At 35.6% G+C, this 21,504-nt stretch overlaps 1 protein-coding gene across 2 annotated transcripts; it reads left to right on the top strand.

The window, feature by feature from the left end:
• Nucleotides 1-8,752: 8,752 nt before the first annotated feature.
• Nucleotides 8,753-20,951, top strand: LOC145952676 (uncharacterized). Of its 2 annotated transcripts, none has more exons than XR_014430184.1 (2): nucleotides 8,753-9,671; nucleotides 10,603-10,799. XR_014430184.1 is itself a non-coding variant. In XM_083065553.1 (2 exons), the coding sequence occupies exon 2, from the start codon at nucleotides 17,159-17,161 to the stop codon at nucleotides 18,581-18,583; it is 1,425 nt and encodes a 474-aa protein (XP_082921679.1). In that variant the 5' UTR covers nucleotides 8,753-9,671; nucleotides 16,197-17,158; the 3' UTR covers nucleotides 18,584-20,951. The 2 variants fall into 2 exon arrangements, 1 of the variants encoding a protein (XP_082921679.1); XM_083065553.1 differs by lacking the exon at nucleotides 10,603-10,799 and adding an exon at nucleotides 16,197-20,951.
• The last annotated feature ends 553 nt before the right edge of the window (nucleotides 20,952-21,504 follow it).

Below are 21,504 nucleotides of genomic sequence, written 5' to 3'. Positions count from 1 at the left end.
TTTGATACCCAATATTGAGCTTAATGAAATTTGAGAGCAAATATTTGTCGAGTTTCTCTTCAAAGTCACCGTGAGTGTTCACCTCAAAATCCCTAGGAAATTCATCTCCTTCCTTCTCTTTGAAGTGAGCAATCCATTGCTCCTTGAGCTTGGATACTTCCATCCAAGACTTAGGCCTCCATCATCCGAGAACTTCATCCATTCCAAGTGTTCTTGATTTGGTTTCCATCTCCTTGAAGAAGATCCGAGCTAAGGTGAAGCTAAGGAGAAGCACTACTTCCATTTCTCCTACCTTCTCCATCAATTTTGGTATCAAGAGCAAGGTCTTCAAGGAGATAAGTGTTCTTCATCTTTTTGTGTCCGTGTGTCTTGTGTTCTTTGTGTTCTAGTTGTCTTGCTTGAGTCTCTTTTCGAATCTACTTGTTTTGAATCAACTTTTGTTCCATAGATCCATTGCTTGATTGTTTTGATTTTCTTTCACAATCAACATGTTTTAGGACATATTTGCTTGTGCTTGTTTTTGCTTTTATTTTAGTCTCTCCATTCCTTGCATGTGTCTGTGATTTGACCTCATTCATTTGCATTAGATTTTGGTTTTTAATCCTTGTTTTGTCTTAGAGTTTGTGTTTAGTCCTTATATGTTACAAAATAGCATGTTTAACGTAGTTTTGATTTGATTTGTTTGTCTACATTTTGGTCTCGGTTTGTTTCTCTTTTGCCTACCTATATGTGCTTTTTATTTTACCTTATTGAGTTCATAATTTGCTATTAGTTCTAGCAAATTTCTTTAGAGTTAGGTTTCCATTGTGTACTTAAGTTTTCAAATCACTTTCTATTGAAAATTCTTAAAAAAATTTGTGTTACTTAAAATTTCAAGTGGTTAATCCTACTTCTAGTGCACTATCTCTTTTGGATTCAAATTTTAAAAGTATAGAGGCTGAAAAACAGAGGAAAATACAGAGCCTATTGTTTCAAAATAGTTTAAAAAAAATAAAATAAAAATAAAAAAAAAGTGACAAAAGAATCCATTACAAAAACCTAAAAACTAGTGCACTAGTTTCATCATTTTTTTCACTTGAAATTTGACAAAATTGTAGTCTCGGTTACTATATCTTGGAATTGTGAAAAATTTGAAAACAAAAGGCAAATACCTTCTCTGTAATCTTAATTTGAATTCAGAAAAAGAAAGAATAAAAAAATATATATATAAAACATTTTAAAAGGAAAAAGCCGAGAAGAGTAGAAACTAGAAAATTCACTCGATTCCTTAATTTTCTTTAGACTACTACTTTGTGTATACTTGTTCAAATTCCTTCAAAAAAAAATTTGTATTGTTAATCTACTCTAGTACTTATCTAGGAACCTTTCTAACTGAGTGCTAGCCTTCGTTGGAGTTTTATTTTTCAGTTTTATTTGTTGGACATCTTTGAGTCTTGTCATATACACATTTCTCTTCAATTTTTGGTATAAGCTTCTTAAATTGTGCTTTTGTTGCTTGTCTTGTTTTCTTTCATTAAAATTTCTGTGCTGGAAGTGGCCTCAAATCCTTGCTTAAGGATCAAGCATTGACTCAACAAAGAGTAGGAAAAGATTTGGACATTAAGACAACAAAATTTGACCTAATTTAGTGACCAAATTTTTCCTAAACTACCTTCACAAGAGTGACCATTCCTTTCACCTTGTGAGAAGCCTCCATTAACCATTTTTTCAATGTGCAGGCCCAGGAACAACTTAATTCAAGGGTTAGTAGCGGACTGAAACACTTGAACAAGTGTTAGAAACATTGGACAACAAATCTATCACTAATTTGGTCACAAAAGCCACCATTATTTTCTTTCTAGTTTAGTTTAAATTTTGCCAATTCTCTTGTATTTTTAAATCAATTTGTAAAGCTTGGAGGCAGTATTAAGAAGCTGGTCAGGTATATCTAACTCCTTGGTAGCCTACTCACGTGTAGTACTAGTGGAAGTGGCTTGGAAATTTCATATGTTTCAAGCTTCCACTTAGGGCAAACCGACTAGTTGCATATCCTTGCTTCCTTTAAGTTGCTTGTCTTTAATTTTTTTATTTTGCTGCCTTAATTTGTCTAGACTTGTGTAGCTTTAATTGTTCACACTTAGTTAGCTTCAAAGACAAATTGTAAAAAGCATACAAAAACATTTTTGTGAAAAGTTTTGGGGAATTGAAAATACCACAAAGGAGTTTAGTGATTTCCACTTGAAAAGGCTTGGTTATTAAGTCGCTCTTAGTAGCTCACCTCCCTTGATAGTGCAACTTATACACTTAGACTTCCAAGTGCTATTTTTGTCCCTAGAAAATACCAAAAACATTTTATATCTTTTGCATAGCATATAAAATTCTTATTGCTTAATCATGAGTCATATTTCTCAAAGTGATAGTGATCTTGAATCTTCTAAAAGTTTTTCAAGAATTGTTAAGGAGGTTGAAGCACTAAAACTTTGGAAGCAACAAGAAGTACTTCAAAAAGAAAGAAAAAAGATTGAAAGAGAAGTACAACTTATTGCTCTTGAGGAAGAGATAAACAAGATTAAGCAACAAGAAGAAAAACTTTTAAAAAAAATGAGAAAAGAAAAAGTCAAAAAAATTCTTCAAAAAGTTCAACCAAGAGTTCCAATGACTCTCCAAGCCAAAAGAATGAGGGTAGTATGAATATTGATGCTTATTACCAACCCAAGCCTAGAAGAGTCATTAGGGAACCCAAAGTGAGGGAATCAAGGGTTGATCTCCCTTACATTCATGGAAAGGAAGATGTGGATGCCTACTTAGATTGGGAGATGAAAGTCGAGCAAATCTTCACTTGTCATCAAGTAGGTGAGGAAAGAAAAGTTCCCTTGGCCACCTTAGCTTTCCAAGGCCAAGCTATGTATTGGTGGACACCCTTGGAGAGAAGACTTCACAATGACCCTCCTATTACTTATTGGAATGAATTGAGGAGTGCTATGAGAAGAAGGCACATACCTTCTTATTATAGTAGGGAGCTTATGGATAAGCTCCAAAGACTCCAACAAAAGAACATGAGTGTGGAGGAGTATAGACAGAAAATGGAGTTGTATCTCATGAAGGCTGGGATAAGGGAAGAAGAAATATTGACCATTGCTAGATTTCTAAGTGGTCTTAATTTTGATATAAGGAATAGGGTTGAGTTACTCCCTTATAGGGACCTTGATGATTTGGTCCAACTTTGTATAAGGCTGGAACAACAAAATTTAAGAAAAAATTCTTTCAAAGGCAAAACTCAATCTAGCTCATATATCAAGAAGGACTACAAGAGGGAGGGTCAATATGATTCCTCTAAGAAATTTAGCAAGGGTCTAGAAAAAGAAAAAGAAAATGAAAAAGATAAAAATAAAAATGTTGTCACTTCTAGTAGTAAGACTAGTGATATCAAATGCTTTAAATGTCTTGGGAGAGGCCACATAGCTTCTCAATGCCCAACTAAAAAGGTGATGATTTTGAGAGGGCAAGACATTTATAGTAGTGTTGATGAATCTAATTCTACTACTTCAAGTGATAGTGAAGCAAGTGAGGAAGACCATCCAATTGAAAGAGCATATCCTTATGATGGTCAACTTTTGATGATTAGAAGGCTTCTAGGAAGCCAACCTCATGAGTCACACCTTTCACCAAGAGAGAATATTTTTCACACAAGGTGTAAAATTCTTGATAAAGCTTGTTCTCTCATTGTGGATAGTGGGTCTTGTTGCAATTGTTGTAGCACAAGATTGGTGAAGAAGCTTGATCTTACTCCAATTCCCCATCCGAAACCATATCAACTTCATTGGCTTAATGACGATGGGGATATCATTGTAGATAAACAAGTGAAAGTCAAGTTCGCTACTGGTAACTATGAAGATCATGTGGTATGTGACATAGTTCCAATGGAAGCTTGCCATATTTTGTTGGGAAGGCCATGGCAATTTGAAGAGAAAACCATGCATAATGACCTTACCAATGAAATTACTTTCACTCATAAAGAAAAGAAGTTTATACTTCATCCTTTATCTCCTTCACAAGTGATAGAGGATCAAGTACAAATGAAAATGAAAAGAGAAGAAGAAAAAACAAACTTGATAAAAAAAAAAAAAAAAGAAGCATAAATCTTCAAAGAAGAAGAAGGAAGAGAAACCTCTTCCAATAGAAGGAATTCAACAAGAAACTTTAAAACAAACCCTAATTGTTGAAAAGACTTCTTGCATTCTTCTTTGTAGAGGTATGCTTAATTGTCATAATTTAAGTATTGAACCTAGTTTTTTACCTCTTGAAGTTTCTCAATTATTAAAAGAATTTGATGATATATTCCCTAGTGATGGTCCAAAGGGCCTTCCTCCTTTTAGGGGTATAGAACATCAAATTGATTTTGTGCCTGGGGCTAGTCTACCCAATAGACCAGCCTATAGGACAAATCCCCAAGAAACTAAGGAGATAGAGAACCAAGTCCAAGAGTTATTGGATAAAGGGTGGGTGCAAAAGAGTTTGAGTCCCTGTGTTGTGCCTGTATTGTTAGTTCCCAAGAAAGATGGAAAATGGAGAATGTGTAGTGATTGTAGGGCCATTAACAATATCACAATCAAGTACAGGCACCCAATCCCTAGACTTCATGATATGCTTGATGAATTACATGGTGCTACTATATTTTCTAAAATTGATCTTAAAAGTGGTTATCACCAAATAAGAATCAAAGAGGGTGATGAGTGGAAAACTGTTTTTAAGACCAAATTTGGATTGTATGAGTGGCTAGTTATGCCTTTTGGTTTAACTAATGCACCAAGTACATTCATGAGGCTTATGAATCATGTCTTGAGAGAGTGTATAGGAAAATTTGTTGTTGTTTATTTTGATGATATTTTAATCTATAGTAGGTCTCAAGATGATCACATAGGACATCTTAGAGAAGTTTTGATGATCCTTAGGGAAAACCACTTATTTGCAAATATTGAAAAATGTACTTTTTGTGTGGATCATGTGGTTTTCCTAGGGTTCATTGTAAGCAAAGATGGGGTTTGTGTGGATCCCAAGAAAATCAAAGCCATTCAAGAGTGGCCCAAACCAAGGAATGTTAGTGGAGTTAGGAGTTTTCATGGACTTGCAAGTTTTTATTGAAGATTTGTTCCTAACTTCTCTAGCATTGCTTCACCATTGAATAAGCTTGTTAAAAAAGATGTTTTATTTGAATGGACTTCAAAGCATGACCAAGCATTTCAACTTATTAATGACCAACTTACAAATGCACCCATACTAGCTTTGCCAAATTTTGAAAAGACTTTTGAGCTAGAATGTGATGCATCTGGAGTTGGCATAGGGGTTGTGTTGTTGCAAGGAGGACACCCCATTGCATATTTTAGTGAAAAACTAAAAGGTGCCTCCCTCAATTACCCTACCTATGACAAGGAGTTATATGCCTTGGTTAGGGCTTTACAAACTTGGGAACACTATTTAGTGTCCAAAGAGTTTGTCATCCATAATGACCATGAGTCACTTAAATATTTAAGAGGACAAGGTAAGTTAAATAAAAGGCATGCCAAATGGCTAGAATTCCTTGAACAATTTCCATATATTATTAAATTCAAGAAAGGAAAATCAAATATTGTAGCTGATGCATTATCTAGAAGGCATACTTTGCTTATGTCTCTAGGTACTCAAATTCTTGGATTTGATAATATTATGGAATTGTATGAGGAAGATCTTGATTTTGGTGATAATTATAAAAAATGCCAACAAAAAGCTTTTGATGGTTTCTATATGGCTGAGGGGTATTTGTACAAAGAGGGAAAGTTATGTATACCCCAAGGATCCATTAGGAAACTATTAATTAAAGAGAGTCATGAAGGTGGGCTTATGGGGCACTTTGGTTTTGATAAAACCCTTAGTTTTCTAAAAGAAAAATTTTAATGGCCCCATATGCGAAAGGATGTCCAAAGGCATTGTTTTAGATGTTTGGCTTGTTTACAAGCCAAGTCTAAAGTGATGCCTCATGGTACATACACACCTTTGCCTGTTGCTTCTTCCCCTTGGGTAGATATTAGCATGGACTTTGTGTTAGGTTTACCTAGAACCCAAAGGGGAATGGATTCTATCTTTGTGGTTGTGGATCGTTTCAGTAAAATGGCTCATTTCATTCCATGCCACAAAGTAGATGATGCAAGCAACATTGCAAAACTCTTCTTTAGAGATGTGGTTAAACTCCATGGACTTCCTAAGACAATAGTTTCAGATAGAGATACCAAGTTCTTAAGCCATTTTTGGCGTGTCTTATGGTCAAGACTAGGAACTAAACTCCTCTTTTCATCCTCAAACAGATGGCCAAACTGAGGTAGTGAATAGGTCTCTGTCTACTATGCTTAGGGCAGTCCTAAAGGGCAATCACAAATCTTGGGATGAGTATTTGCCTCACATTGAATTTGCGTATAATAGGGTAGTCCACAAAACTACCAATATTTCTCCTTTTGAAGTTGTATATGGGTTTAATCCTTTAACTCCTTTAGACTTGATCCCTCTTCCTAATGTTGAACATTTCATTCATAAGGAAGGGGCTTCAAGAGCTGATTTTGTTAAGAAAATTCATGAAAGGATTAAAACTCATATTCAACTCCAAAATGAGAAATATGCTCAACAAGGAAATAAAGGCAAAAGACCTATGATCTTCGAGGAAAGTGATTGGGTTTGGCTTCATCTAAGAAAAGAACGTTTTCCAAAACAAAGGAAGTCCAAACTCAGTCCTAGAGGAGATGGTCCGTTTCAGGTCTTACAGTGTATCAATGGTAACGCTTATAGACTTGATTTACCCTCTGATTATGGAATAAGCCCTACTTTTAATGTTAGTGATTTAAAACCTTTTGTAGGTGCTAGTGATGATGGGGAAGAGTCTTCAGATTCGAGGACAAATCCTTTTCAAGAGAGAGGGAATGATGGAAGAGCATGGGCTAAAGGCCCAACCACTAGAGCCATGGCCAGGAGATTACTTGAAGACTTGTCAGCTTCAGAGCTTAGTGGGCCCAATGGGCTTGGTGGGCCTAGGGTGCTTTTTACTTGGACTACACTTGATTGAACACCATGTTTTATAGCACATTCTTAGAATAGGAAGTTACTTTGATTTTGGTCTTGTACTTTGTCCATAGATTAGGGTTTGTGTATTTTGGGCTTGTAATTGGGCTTCATGGGCTTTGGGCTTTTGATACCCAATATTGGGCTCATTCTTCTTCTTGTAATTTTTCCTGTTCATTGCATTTTCTTGACCATTGTATTTAGGTCATTAGATTAGGGTTTAAGGAGGATTTGTAGTTTAAGTGGATTAGGTTAAACTACGTTTAATTTAGGATGCATTTAAGTTACATTTTGAGTCACATTTTGACGCCACCTTGGCTGAACATGTGTGACTCAAAATTAACCCTAAATGCATACTAAATCAAAGCCAAATGCACCTAGCTCTAAGTGTGACCGGTCACCACATGTGAGTTAAATTTTGAATTCAAATTTTTTGAAATTTGAATTCAAAACTTGGCGCCACATGTGAGGTTTTCACATTAGGCGCCAAGTGCCTTGTTCCGGATCCTTTAAATGCCTCCTTCGCACATTGTAAACTTTACTTTGAGCTTAATGAAATTTGAGAGCAAATACTTGCCGAGTTTCTCTTCAAAGTCACCGTGAGTGTTCACCTCAAAATCCCTAGGAAATTCATCTCCTTCCTTCTCTTTGAAGTGAGCAATCCATTGCTCCTTGACCTTGGATACTTCCATCCAAGACTTAGGCCTCCATCATACGAGAACTTCATCCATTCCAAGTGTTCTTGATTCGGTTTCCATCTCCTTGAAGAAGATCCGAGCTAAGGTGAAGCTAAGGAGAAGCACTACTTCCACTTCTCCTACCTTCTCCATCATGGTACGTTTAGGAGTTTTAGGTCACCAAATTAGGTCAAAGTTTCAAGTCCTTTTGTGTCAAACTCCTTTCAAACTATTGTTGAGTCAATGTTTGGTTCTTAAGCTAGGATTTGAGGCCACTTCCAGCACAAAATTTTAATCAAAGAAAACTTAAACAAGCAACAAAAGCACAATTTAGAAAGCTTATACCAAAAAATTGAAGAATAAAGTGTTTAAGACAAGACTAAAAGAAAGCCAAAAATTAAAGCTAAAAATTAAGACTCCAAAGAAGGCTAGCACTCAAAGAGAAGTTCCTAGATAGGCACTAGATTTGAGTTACAAAAACTAAAAAGAATTGGAAACAAGTATCAAAGAATTTAGGTCAAAACTAGTAGATATTTCCAAAACTTTTGGTTTTTCAATTCTCGGCTTCTTCTTTTTGTTTTTGTTTTTCTCTTCTTCTTTTTTAATATTTTAATCTTTCTGGATTTTTAATGTTTTTCTAGAGAAATTTAATTTCCTTTTACACCAAATTCCTCACAAAAATGATTGAACACAATTCGGATCTACTAGAATTGAATTTTCGAACAACAACTCAAATTCTAGTGCAGTAGTTTTAGTGAAAAAATTTGGATCCTTTTGCACTTTGTTTTTCTTTTTTTTTTAAGCTATTTTGAAATATATGCTCTGTATTTTTCCTCTGTTTTTATCAAACAATTTTCCAGAATTTGGATCCACAATTAGTCATGCACTAGAATTAGGTTTATCACAAAAGTTCAAGTAGCAATTTTGGCAACAAGATTTAGAATAGAATTTGAAAATTTGAAAACTCTAGACACAATGGAAACCTAACACTAAGAGTTCACCAATGATCTACTAGTGAACATGAACTCAAATATCAAAAGAAAAAGCACACAAGCAAGGCACCATTAGAAGAAAACATGTAATACCCATTTTTTTATTATTATTAATTATCAATGGCATTTTCGTAAATTTTATAAAGGTATAGGGGTATTCTTGTAATTTTATTACTGATGGCATTTTCGCAATTTTAAAAAAATTTAAGGGGTGTTTTGGTAACTTGGAACGGGCCGTTCCAAAAGCAAAACGGGCCGTTCCAAGCTTAAAAATTATACTAAATTTTTTTAGTGAGAACGGGCCCAGAACGGGCCGTTCCAAAAGGAGAACAGGCCGTTCTGGTTTTGGAACGAGCCGTTCTGGAGGGAGAACGGGCCGTTCCGGAGGGCGAACGGGCCGTTCCGGAGGGAGAACGGGCCGTTCTGGATGAGTCTCGGAACGGGACGTTCTGATTTTAGAACGGGCCGTTCTGCTTTTTGGGAACGGGCCGTTCCGATTTTGGAACGGGCCGTTCCGATTTTGGAACGGGCCGTTCCAGTTTAAAAATTTGCGTACATTTGAAAGATTCGGAACGGGTCGTTCCGAATTCAATACGGGCCGTTCCGGGTGACTCTGGTTGCCTATAAATAGGGGCCAGGGGGGTGAAAAAAAAATATACTGAGGGAAGTGAAAATCTTAGAGAGAGAGAAAGAGAAGAGAGAGAGAGAGAAAGAGAAGGGAGAGAGAGAGAGAGAAAGAAAAGAAAAGAGGAGAGAGAAAGAGGAATCCAGTAGAGGAGGTTCTGCCAGGGGAGAGAAAAGAGGAGGGAGAAGAGGAGATTCTGCCCGAGTTTCGGTCCTTGCTTAAGGAGAGAGGTGGAGGTTCTGCCCGAGTTTTGGTTCTTGTTTAAGCAAGAAAGAGGAGAAGGTTCTGCCCGAGTTTCAGTTCAGGTTTATCCAAGTAAGGGTAGTGCTTATAAAATTAATCTAGTATATATGAGTATGATAGGAATAGTATAATTTTAATATGCTATTTTATGTGGAGATTTTCATTTCATATAGTATAATTTGGATCAATTGATGGTTGTTTTGGATATTTAATTATTTATATTATTATTATATTGACCAATTGGCATGGTTATGGTTATGTTTAATTATGGAATATGCTATGTGTATGTGGTTTGGAAAAGTAAATAGGACTTAAAGGAGTAAGGTTATGGTATGGATTAGATCTCTTGGTGAGATCAGGATATAATCTTTGGAAAAATATGAAATTTGGGAATCCCATGGTGAGGATTCCAATGTGGAACTTTTCCAAAGGTTATATAATAAACCACTTCAGATGTTAGGTGGATTCTGAAGTACTCCTCTAAGTATTCTATTTGCTACCGGTATGGGTCTAGGCCGAGTCATACCGATGGATGAGGTGGCCTCACCAGGGTTACGTGACGACGTAATCCAACTGTATATTTTCCATGAGAGGTTAGGCGTGGGACATGGGTTGCTGACATGTTTCACCGTATCAACACTTGGTTTGGATGGTGTTGAGGCCAACATTTGGTTTGGATGTGTTGGTTACATCATGGATTATACAGTGGTGTGACTTTGTTTTGGATATGGAATATGTATACATATGGTATGGATTGTATACATTGGTTATGGATTATTTTATTATCATAAAATATGTATACATTGGCATGGACGTGTATACATTATATTTTGGGTTGGTCTATATTTAGCTTGAAAATGACTTGTTGGTCTGGATAAATACTGTGGATAAATATTTGTTTAATGATATTTTATTATAATATACTATGGTTGGTTTTATATGTGCTAACCCTTATGTTTCCATGTGGTTTGGACTGTGATGATCTCACTATGTGGGGGAGCAGATCAGGTGTGAGGCCTTGGGATAGCAAGGAGTCTTTTGGGGTAGCTGCTTTGAGAAGTGGCTAGACGTAGAGCTTGACCAGCACCTAGGGTGTCTAACTTATATTTCATGATGTTACTATTGGATTACTGTATAATTTTACCAAGAATGACTCTGATATAATTATGTTTGATATTATGAAACAATTTTCACACTCTAGCGTAGCTGGCTTTTGCTCTATTTTCTTTATTTTATATTATTTTATTTTGGCTGGTTATTAATGTGACGACCTAGGGTGGGTCGTTACAAAACAAGTCTCGGCCAAAACTTAATAAAATCTTAATTCAAATTTTTAGCACATACTACAAGCACATCTTGAATGATATTGACATTTTAAGCAATTGTACATGACTAGACAAAACTAAGATTCAAAAAACAAAATCAAAACACATGCATACTAAAAGAAATAGCCGAATCAAAACAAGGAAATAAGAAGTGACTCAATCAAACCAAAAATAAGCACAAGTTGAATCCTAGTTTCATTGATTGCGGATTGAAAATCAAAATGCAATCAACAATTGGATCTATGGAACAATTTGATTTCAAAAAAAATATAGATCCAAGAAGAAACTCAAATTCTGACAACAAAAACACAAGAACACAAAAATCAATCGGTCAAAAATAAGTATACTTATCTTCTAAGAAGAAACTGTGCTCTAGATACCAAAATTGATGGTGGAGTTCATAAGAAGTGGTAGGATTTCTTCTCCTTTCCTTCACCGTGCATAGGATACTCTTCTTGAAGACTTGATCTTATTGAATGAAGCTTGGTTGGATGAAGAAAACAAATTAGGGAAGCCTAGGCTAGAGATGGAAGCATCCTAGCTTAAGACTCAAAAGACTGTTCACTTCAATGGTAGGAAAACTAGCAAGGGTTCCTAAGGCTAGAAGGATAACTCTCGGTGACTCTTGAGAAGAATTGCCTGAAATGTTCAGAATTCTATTTCATCAAAAGTAATTACACAAAGGGATGCACAAGACATATATAGGACTGGATTAGGAAGCACATGGCGCCAAAGTGTAAGCTACACATGTGGCGCCGAGATTTGAATTCAAATTTTGAAATTTGAATTCAAATCTTCCACTCACATGTGCTTGGCCGTAACCTTAGGAGCTAAATGCATCTTAGTTTGATTTAACTCACATTTAGGATTGAATTTGAGTCACACATGTTCAGCCACAAGTGGCGCCATCCATGTGACTCAAAATGCAACTTAAATGCAAGCTAAATTAAACCTAGTTTTGCCTAATCATGTTATTTAAGTTTTCCTCTATAATTCCTATGCTAATGACCTAAATACAATGGTCAATCAAATACAATGAAAAGGAAAAATTACAAGAATGAAAATGAGCCCAATATTGGGTACCAAAATTTCAAAGGCCCTTGAAGCCCAAAACTAGGCCCAATATGCCTATAGCCTAAAATGCTTTGTCTAAGTGGTCCAAAATACAAGACCCAAAATATATGAAACCTATACTAACATGATGTATACAAGACATAAGGAAATAGCTAAAACAAGATATGGCCCATGAGAAGCTCAACTTGGGCCTTCCAAGCCCATCGGGCCCATTGGGCGTTGACTGATGTCTAGCCCATTCCTCTTGGCTCCTTTAATGTGTCACCCCTTGCCTTCCTAGGCATGATTTCATCACACGCTATTTTGATTTGTTGATAAGCTCTCATCCATTTGTCTTATCTTCATTCTTCTATTTTGATGTCTTTATGTATTCTTCCGAAGGTGTGGATGTTACGCAGTTCCTCTCGTTGTGTCTTCAAAAGCAATACAACTTTCTTGATCTTCGTTTGTGTATTCGAGTCTCCGTCTGATTGGCTATTGTAAGTACTTGACTCCGTCTAGGGTGCTCTTGCTAGGATTTACCAATCGTCCATGGTCTTGTATCGTATGAGTCTTCATCTAATGTATTCCCTTCGTTTGCTCAGCTTTATCCAATGCTTTCCTCACATCACATCTCCTTGATTCTGGTATGGATGTATATTCTTATTCAGCAGTTTACCTATACTTGTATCTGAAACACTAACACACTTGTTAGTAATAACAATATGTATTATATTTGTCTCATTCAAAATCTTGTTGGGAATTGCTTTCGTCTTCGTCTGACTTAACAATCTCCCCCTTTTTGATGATGACAAATATAATTGATCAAATGGTTTCAGATACACTATGTCAGTGGTATTTGTAGATTCATTTCATTTCTCCCTTTTCATTTCTCTCCCTTAGTTTATGCACTCCCCCTTACTAGATGGTTTCTTAGCCGAATTTGGTATTCTGATAAATTCTTTTTATTTCTCCCCCTTTGTAATCATCAAAAAGAAAGATATGCTAGAGTAGTCTTTCAAGATTAGCCTGATGATGAAATTTTGATTAGATGATAATCCAAAGTGTTCTTATTTTATGAGAGCATTTGATTTTTCAACATAATAGACACGCATGAACTATGCGTACTTAGTTAAACTAGATTAAGTTTGAATTTTCAGACGTTTATGATAGGAAAGACATTTGTATAATAAAAGCTTATTATCATTTTTCTCATTTGTAGTAATTAAGATAGATGAGTTTCTACAGGTATTGAGACGTCAGAAAAATTTCTACAGTAAGCGAGATGCTTAGGGAGTAAGAGAAATTGTAGCCATAAGCAGATTAAATAAAAAAAATTCATTAATCTAGATTAGAAATATGTGCCACATGAAGAGTTTGTATGATCATATGGAAACCCTTTTTCTATTATGATTATTCTTATTATTCAGTCTTTTCTACTCTGATTGTTTAGATGGAGTGGATAAGTTTTAAGAATCAGTTTGATGCTAGAAGAGTTATTATATCTAGCAAGAAAGGAAAATAGCATTGAGCAGATTATTTCACATATCAGCCAATAATTCTAGGTAAGAAGAAGTAAATGTATTATTGACTAGACTTAGATTTACATCATGAGGAATCTGCACATAGAGGTTTTTAGCTTGATTATTCCTATTTTCCTATTTTTTCTACGGTGTACCTAAGGCCCCACTTCCTGACAAGGATCTATTAGAGCAAGGAAGCCTTTTTAGGACGAGAATGAGGGAACTTCTGCTTGATTTCTAGCAGAAGGTCATTTTTATGTAAGAGGCACATTCAGTGAGATTTTCCTGCAGATGAACTGATGGAATCATACTTGGGAATGCAAGAGGTGACACACTTAAAGATCCAAGAGGAGTGGGCTAGACATGGAAGATTGGGCCTGTCAGGGCCCAATGGGCCCTATGGGCTTTGAAGGCCCAAACCAAGTTTCAACATGGGCATATCTTGTTATGATCATTCTTATGATATTTTGTTAGTATAGTTTGAATATATTTTGGTCTTGTATTTTGGACCACATAGAGTAGCATTTTAGGTTTTAGGCTTGTTGGGCCTAGTTTTGGGCTTCATCGGCCTTTGGGCTTTTGGTACCCAATATTGGGCTCATTTTCATTCTTGTAATTTTTCCTTCCCATTGTATTTTTTGGACCAATGTATTTAGGTCATTAGAATAGGAAAATACAAGGAATACTAAAGTAGGCTAATTAGGTTAAACTAGGTTTAATTTGGAAGCCATTTAAGTTACATTTGAGTCACATGTTTTGCACCATTGGTGGCTGAACATGTGACACTCAAATTAACCCTAAATGACTCTCAAATCAGACCTAGATGCACATTAGGTACCTAAAATTTCGGAGTAGCACATGGGAGCCAAAATTTGAATTCAAATTTCAAATTTGAATTCAAATTTTGGGCGCCACATGTCACCTTTGAGTTAGGCGCCCAAAAGTGTGCAAAACCGGTTGCTACTTAAGATATTCCTTCACCTATTGTATTCACTTTTGAGAATAATGAAATTTGAGAGCTTATTCAGCCAAATTTCGTTCAAGAGTCACCATGAGAGAGAGCTACACTTTTAGGAACCCTATTAGGTTTCCTCCTCTTTGAAGTGAGCTTTCCCTTGCACCTTAAGCTTGGATGCTTCCATCCAAGGCTTAAGCCTCTTCCATCCGTGATACTTCCTCTTTCTTTGGTTCATCCTTTCGTGTTCAATCTCCTTTGAAGAAGATCCGTGGCTAGCAGAAGCTAAGGAGAAGAACATCAATCTCTCTTCCTTACCTTTTCCATCATTTTTGGTATCAACAGCAAGGTCTTCAAGGAGATAAGTTTGCTTCAACTTTTTGTGTCCGTTCTTGTGTTCAATGTGTTCTTCTAGTCTTGTTTGTGTTTATTTTCAGATCTATATGCTTTGAATCATCTTGTGTTCCATAGATCCATTGCTTGATTGTTTTTTGAATTTCTTCTACAATCAACATGTTTAGGACCTATTAGCTTGTGTTTATTTTTGTTTCTCTTTGAGTCTCTCCATTCTTGTATGTGTCCGTGATTGGACTTCATGCATTTGCATTAGATTTTGGTTTTGAATCTATGTTTTGTCTTAGAGTTTGTGTTTAGTCATTTTATGTTTCAAAATTCCTTGAATAGCATGTTGACCTAATTTTTTTCTTTGAGTGCATTGCTCATTGTTTGGTCTCGGTTTGCTTCTTATTGTGCCTACCTATATGTGTTTTTCCTTTTACCTTATTGAGTTCATAATTTGCTATTAGTTCTAGCAAATTTCTTTAGAGTTAGGTTTCCTTTGTGTACTTAAGTTTTCAATTCACTTTCCTTTGAAAATTCTTAAGAAAATTTGTGTTACTTAAAATTTCAAGTGCTTAATCCTACTTCTAGTGCACTATCTTTTGGATTCAAATTTTTAAAAAGTAAAGAGGCTGAAAACAGAGGAAAATACATAGCCTAAAACAAAAGAAAAAGTTCAAAAGTTCAAAAGAAAATAGTTCAAAAAGAATCCAACACAAAACCTACAACTAGTGCACTAGTTTCATCATTTTCACTTGAATTTTGACCTATTTTTGTAGTCTCGATTTCTATAGCTTGGAATCTTAAAAAATTTTGAAACAAAAGGCAAATACCTTCTCTGGAATCTTAATTTGAATATAGAAAAAGAAAGAATAAAAAAAATAGTTAAAGCATTTTAAATAGAAAAAGGCGAGAGGTGTACATTGGTAAAAATCCACTTGATTCCTTAGCTTGTTTTGACTACTATTTGGTTTATACTTATCCAATTGCTTTCAAATTTTTTTTTTGTTTAGTTCATCTACTCTAGTACCTATCTAGGAACCTTCCTAACTGTGTGCTAGCTTTATTTGGAGTCTTAATTTTCAGTTTTATTTGTTGAACCTCTTTGAGTCTTGTCATATATACCTATTACTCTTCATTTTTGGTATAAGCTTTTCAAATTGTGCTTTGTTGCTTGTCTTGTTTTCTTTCCTTAAATTCCCTGTGCTGGAAGTGGCCCCAAATCCTTGCTTAAGGATCAAGCATTGACTCAACAAAGAGTAGGAAAGTTTTGGACACTAATACCACAAAATTTGACCTAATTTAGTGACCAAACTTCTCCTAAACTTCCTTCACTTGAGTGACCATTCCTTTCACCTTGTGAGCAGCCACCATTAATCATTTTGTTGTGTTCATTGTGCAGGTCCAGGAGAATCTTATTTCAAGGGTTAGTGGCGGATTAAAACACTTGAACAAGTGTTAGAAAAGTTGAACAACAAATCCGTCACTAAGTGGTCACCAAAGCCTCAATTATTTGCTTTCTAGTTTAGTTAAATTTTTGTCAATTCTCTTGTATTTTTAAATCAATTTGTAAAGCTTGGAGGGAGTATTAAGAAGCTGGTCAGGTATATCTAAATCCTTGGTAGCCTACTCACGTGTAGTACTAGTGGAAGTGGCTTGGAAATTTCATATATATGTTTCAAGCTTCCACTTAGGGTTTTTTCGGCTAGCTACTTATCCTTGCTTCCTTTAAGTTTCTTGTCCATAATTGTGTTAACTTTGCTGCTTTAATACGTCTAGAATTGTATAGTTTTATTTGCTCACGTTTAGTTAGTTTCAAAAACAAACAAATTGTGAAAAAGCATACAAAATTTTTGTGAAAAGTTTTGGGGAATCAAAGATACCACAAAGGAGTTTAGTGATTTCTACTAGAAAAGGCTTGCTTATTAAGTGGCTCTTAGTAGCTCACCTCCCTTGATAGTGCAACTTGTACACTTAGAATTCCAAGTGTTATTTTTGTTCCTAGAAAATTACAAAAACATTTTATAACTTTTTGCATAGCATATAAATTCTCATTGCTTAATCATGAGTCATAATTCTCAAAGTAGTAGTGACTTTGAATCTCCTAAAAGTTTTAAAAGAATTGTTAAGGAGGTTGAAGCACTAAAACTTTGGAAGCAAGAAGAGGTACTTCAAAAAGAAAAAGAAAAGATTTAAAGAGAAGTACAACTTGTTGCTTTAGAGGAAGAGATACAAAAGATTAAGCTAAGAGAAGAAAAACTTTTGAAAAAAATCCATAAAAGTAAAAGTCAAAAAAATTCATCAAAAAGTTCAACCAAGAGTTCCAATGACTCTCAAAGCCAAGACCATGATGGTAGTTTGCATATGGATGCTTATTACCAACCCCACCCTAGAAGAGTCATTAAGGAACCCAAAGTGAGGGAATCAAGGGTTGATCTCCCTTACTTTCATGGAAAAGAAAATGTGGACGCCTACTTGGATTGGGAGATGAAAGTGGAGCAAATCTTCACTTGTCATCAAGTAGGTGAGGAAAGAAAAGTTCCCTTGGCCACCTTAGCTTTCCAAGGACAAGCTATGTATTGGTGGACATCCTTGGAAAGAGAGAGAAGACTTCACAATGATCCTCCCATCACTTATTGGAATGAGTTGAGGAGTGTTATGAGAAGAAGGCACATACCTTCTTATTATAGTAGGGAGCTTATGGATAAGCTCCAAAGGCTCCAACAAAAGAACATGAGTGTGGAGGAGTATAGACAGAAAATGGAGTTGTATCTCATGAGGGATGCGATAAGGGAAGAGGAAAGATTGACCATTGCTAGGTTTTTAAGTGGTCTCAATTTTGATATAAGAGATAGGGTTGAGTTACTCCCTTATAGGGACCTTGATGATTTGGTCCAACTTTGTATAAGGTTGGAACAACAAAATTTGAGAAAAGGAAAAACTCAAACTAACTCTTATATCAAGAATGACTACAAGAGGGGGGGTCAACATGACTCTTCTACAAAGTCTAGTAAGGGTCAGGAAAAAGAAATAGAAAAACAAAAAAATAAAAATTTTGTCACTTCTAGTACTAAAACTAGTAACATCAAATGCTTTAAACGTCTTGGGAGAGGCCATATAGCTTCTCAATGTCCAACTAAAAAGGTCATGATTTTGAGAGGACAAGATATTTATAATAGCCTTGATGAAACTAGTTCTACCACTTCAAGCGATAGTGAGACTAGTAAGGAAGATCCTCAAATTGAAAAGTTATATCCTGTTGATGGTGATCTTCTTATGGTCAAAAGGCTTCTTGGAAGTCAACCTTGTCCCACTTCACTATCACAAAGAGAGAACATCTTTCACCTAAGATGTTTAGTTTCCAAACAAACTTGTTCTCTCATTGTTGATAGTGGATCATGTTCAAATTGTTGTAGAACAAGGTTGGTTAACAAGTTAGCCCTTACCACCATTCCTCATCCTCACCCTTATAAACTTCATTGGCTCAATGAAGGTGAGGAATTGGAGGTGAATCAACAAGTGAAGGTCAAGTTTTCTATAGGGGATTATAAAGACAAAGTTTTAAGTGATGTGATCCCTATGGAAGCTTGTCATATTTTGCTTGGTAGGCCATGGCAGTTTGATAAACACACTACATATGATGGCCTTACTAACAAAATAACCTTCACCCACAAAAATAAGAAAAATATTTTTAATCCTTTAACACCACCCCAAGTGTTTGAGGATGATGGAATCATGCTTTGGAGTGCAAGAGGTGACATACTCAAAGATCCAAGAGGAGTTGGCTAGACATGAAGGTTTGGGCCTGTCAGGGCCCATCGGGCCCATTGGGCCTAGGAAGGCCCAAGTTGAACTTTTCATGGGCCATATTTTGTTATAGCTATTTTCATATGTTTTGTATACATCATGTTAGTATAGGTATCATATATTTTGGTCTTGTATTTTGGACCACATAGAGTAGCATTTTAGGTTTTAGGCTTGTTGGGCCTAGTTTTGGGCTTCATGGGCCTTTGGGCTTTTGGTACCCAATATTGGGCTCATTTTCATTCTTGTAATTTTTCCTTTCCATTGTATTTGTTTGACCATTGTATTTAGGTCATTAGATTAGGAAAATACAAGGAATACTAAAGTAGGCTAATTAGGTTAAATTAGGTTTAATTTGGAAGCCATTTAAGTTACATTTGAGTCACATGTTTTGCACCTTTGGTGGCTGAACATGTGACCTCAAATTAACCCTAAATGACACTCCAAATTACACTTAGATGCACCTTAGGTACCTGAATTTTCGGAGTAGCACATGGGAGCCAAAATTTGAATTCAAATTTCAAATTTGAATTCAAATTTTGGGCGCCACATGTCACCTTTTGATTTAGGCGCCCAAAGTGTGCAAAACCATGCTTACTTAAGTGTTTCATTCACCATTTGTATTCACTTTGAATATTCAGAAATTTGAGAGCCATTGAGCCAAGTTTCTCCCTCAAAGTCATCGAAATTCCAAGAGAGAAAGTCTTAGAGAGTGCCTTCAAAATACCCTAGGAAAACCTATTTTCCTTCTCTTTGAAGTGTGCAATCCCTTGAGGCTTGAGCTTGGATGCTTCCCTCCATGGATTAGAGCTTCTAATCCTCTCGAATTCCTCTTCTAAAGGTGTTCAAGATTTCGGTCCTATCTCCTTGATTGAAGATCCGTGCAAAAGGAGAGCTAAGGAGAAGCTACACCTTCCACTCCTCCTATTCTCTTCCATCATTTTTGGTATCAAGAGCAAGGTCTTCAAGGAGATAAGTTCTTGAGTTTTTTGGTCCGTTTATTTTTGTGTTCTTTGTGTTCTAAGTGTCTTGTTTGAGTTTCTTTTCGGATCTACATGCTTTATATCATATTTTGTTCCATAGATCCATTGGTTGATTGTTCTTGAATTTTCTTCCTCAATCAACTTGTTTAGGACCTATTAGCTTGTGCTTATTTTTGATTTTAATTTTGAGTCTCTCCATTCCTAATATGTGTCCGTGATTGGACTGCATACATTGCATTTAGATTTTTGTTTTTAATCCATGTTTTGTCTTAGTATGTTTGTGTAGTCTTTATATGTCTTAAAATTCCTTGAATAGCATGTTGCCTAAATTTTCTTTGTGTCTAGTTCATCAATTTGTTGCTCTCGGATTGCTTATTGTCCTTGCCTCCTATATGTGCTTTTTCTTTTACCTTATTGTGTTCATAACTTGCTATTAGTTCTAGTAAGTTTCTTTAGAGTTAGGTTTCCATTGTGTCTTAAGTTTTCAAATCACATTTCCATTGAAAAATCTTATAAAAAAAATTTTGTGACTCAAAATTTCAAGTGCTTAATCTTACTTCTAGTGCACTATCTTTTGGATTCAAATTTTAAAAAGTAAATAGGCTGAAAACAGAGACAAAAACAGAGCCTAAATCAAAAGAAAAGTACAAAGATTCAAAGAAGAAAAGTGTACAAAAGAATCCAAGACAAAACCTAAAAACTAGTGCACTAGTTTCCTTGTTTTCACTTGAATTTTTGTCTAACTTGTAGTCACGGTTTCTATAGCTTGGAATCTTAGAAAAATTTGAAACAAAAGGCAAATATACTCTCTGGACTCTTAAATTGAATATAGAAAAAGAAAGAATTAAAAGAAAAATTAGAGAAAGCATTTTAAAGTGAAAAAGCCGAGAGGTATACAAGTTGAAAAATCACTTGATTCCTTGTTATTGTTTTGACTACTACTTGTGCTATACTTATCCAATTGCTTTCAAATTTTTTTTGTTTTGTTTATCTACTCTAGTACCTATCTAGGAACATTCCTAACTGAGTGCTAGCTTTATTTGGAGTCTTATTTTCCAGTTTTACTTGTTGAACCTCTTTGAGTCTTGTCATATATACATATTACTCTTAACTTTTGGTATAAGCTTTCCAAATTGTGCTTTATTGCTTGTCTAGTTTTCTTTCAATAATTTCCCTGTGCTGGAAGTGGCCTCAAATCCTTGCTCAAGGATCAAGCATTGCTCAACAAAGATTAGGAAAAGTTTGGACACTAAGACCTAAAAATTTGACCTAATTTAGTGGCCAAAAACTTATCCTAAACTTCCTTCACTTGAGTGACCTTTTTCCTTCACCTTGTGAGGCAGCCAACTTTAACTTCTTGTTATGTATCTTTTGCAGGTTCAGTAGCATCCATTTGAAGGATTAGTGGCGGATTAAGACATTTAAACAAGTGTTAGAAAAGTTGAACACAAAACCGCCACTAATTGGTCACCAAAGCCGCCACTTTATTGCTTTTTAGGCTAGTTTAATTTTTGTCAATTCTCTTGTATTTTTAAACCAATTTGTAAAGCTTGGAGGGAGTATTAAGAAGCTGGTCAGGTATATCTACATCCTTGATAGACTCTCACGTGTAGTACTAGTGGAAGTGGCTTGGAAATTTCATATGTTTCAAGCTTCCACTTAGGATATCCGACTAGTTGCTTAACTCGCTTCTTTTTAAGTTTTCTTGTACTTAATTGCTTTACTTTGTTGCCTATAAACGTCTAGAATTGTGTAGTTTTATTTGCTCACGCTTAGTTAAGTGTCAAAAACAAACAAAGTTGTAAAAAGCATACAAAATTTTTGTGAAAAGTTTTGGGGAATTGGAAATACCACAAAGGAGTTTAGTGATTTCCACTTGAAAAGGCTTGGTTATTAAGTGGCTCTTTGTAGCTCACCTCCCTT

This window comes from Cajanus cajan, chromosome 10 (genome assembly GCF_000230855.2).
Source record: "Cajanus cajan strain Asha chromosome 10, NIPB_CcT2T_4, whole genome shotgun sequence".
NCBI lineage: Eukaryota > Viridiplantae > Streptophyta > Magnoliopsida > Fabales > Fabaceae > Cajanus > Cajanus cajan.
The sequence above is the reverse complement of the archived record's forward strand: the minus strand, read 5'-3'. Positions and strand labels throughout refer to the sequence as shown.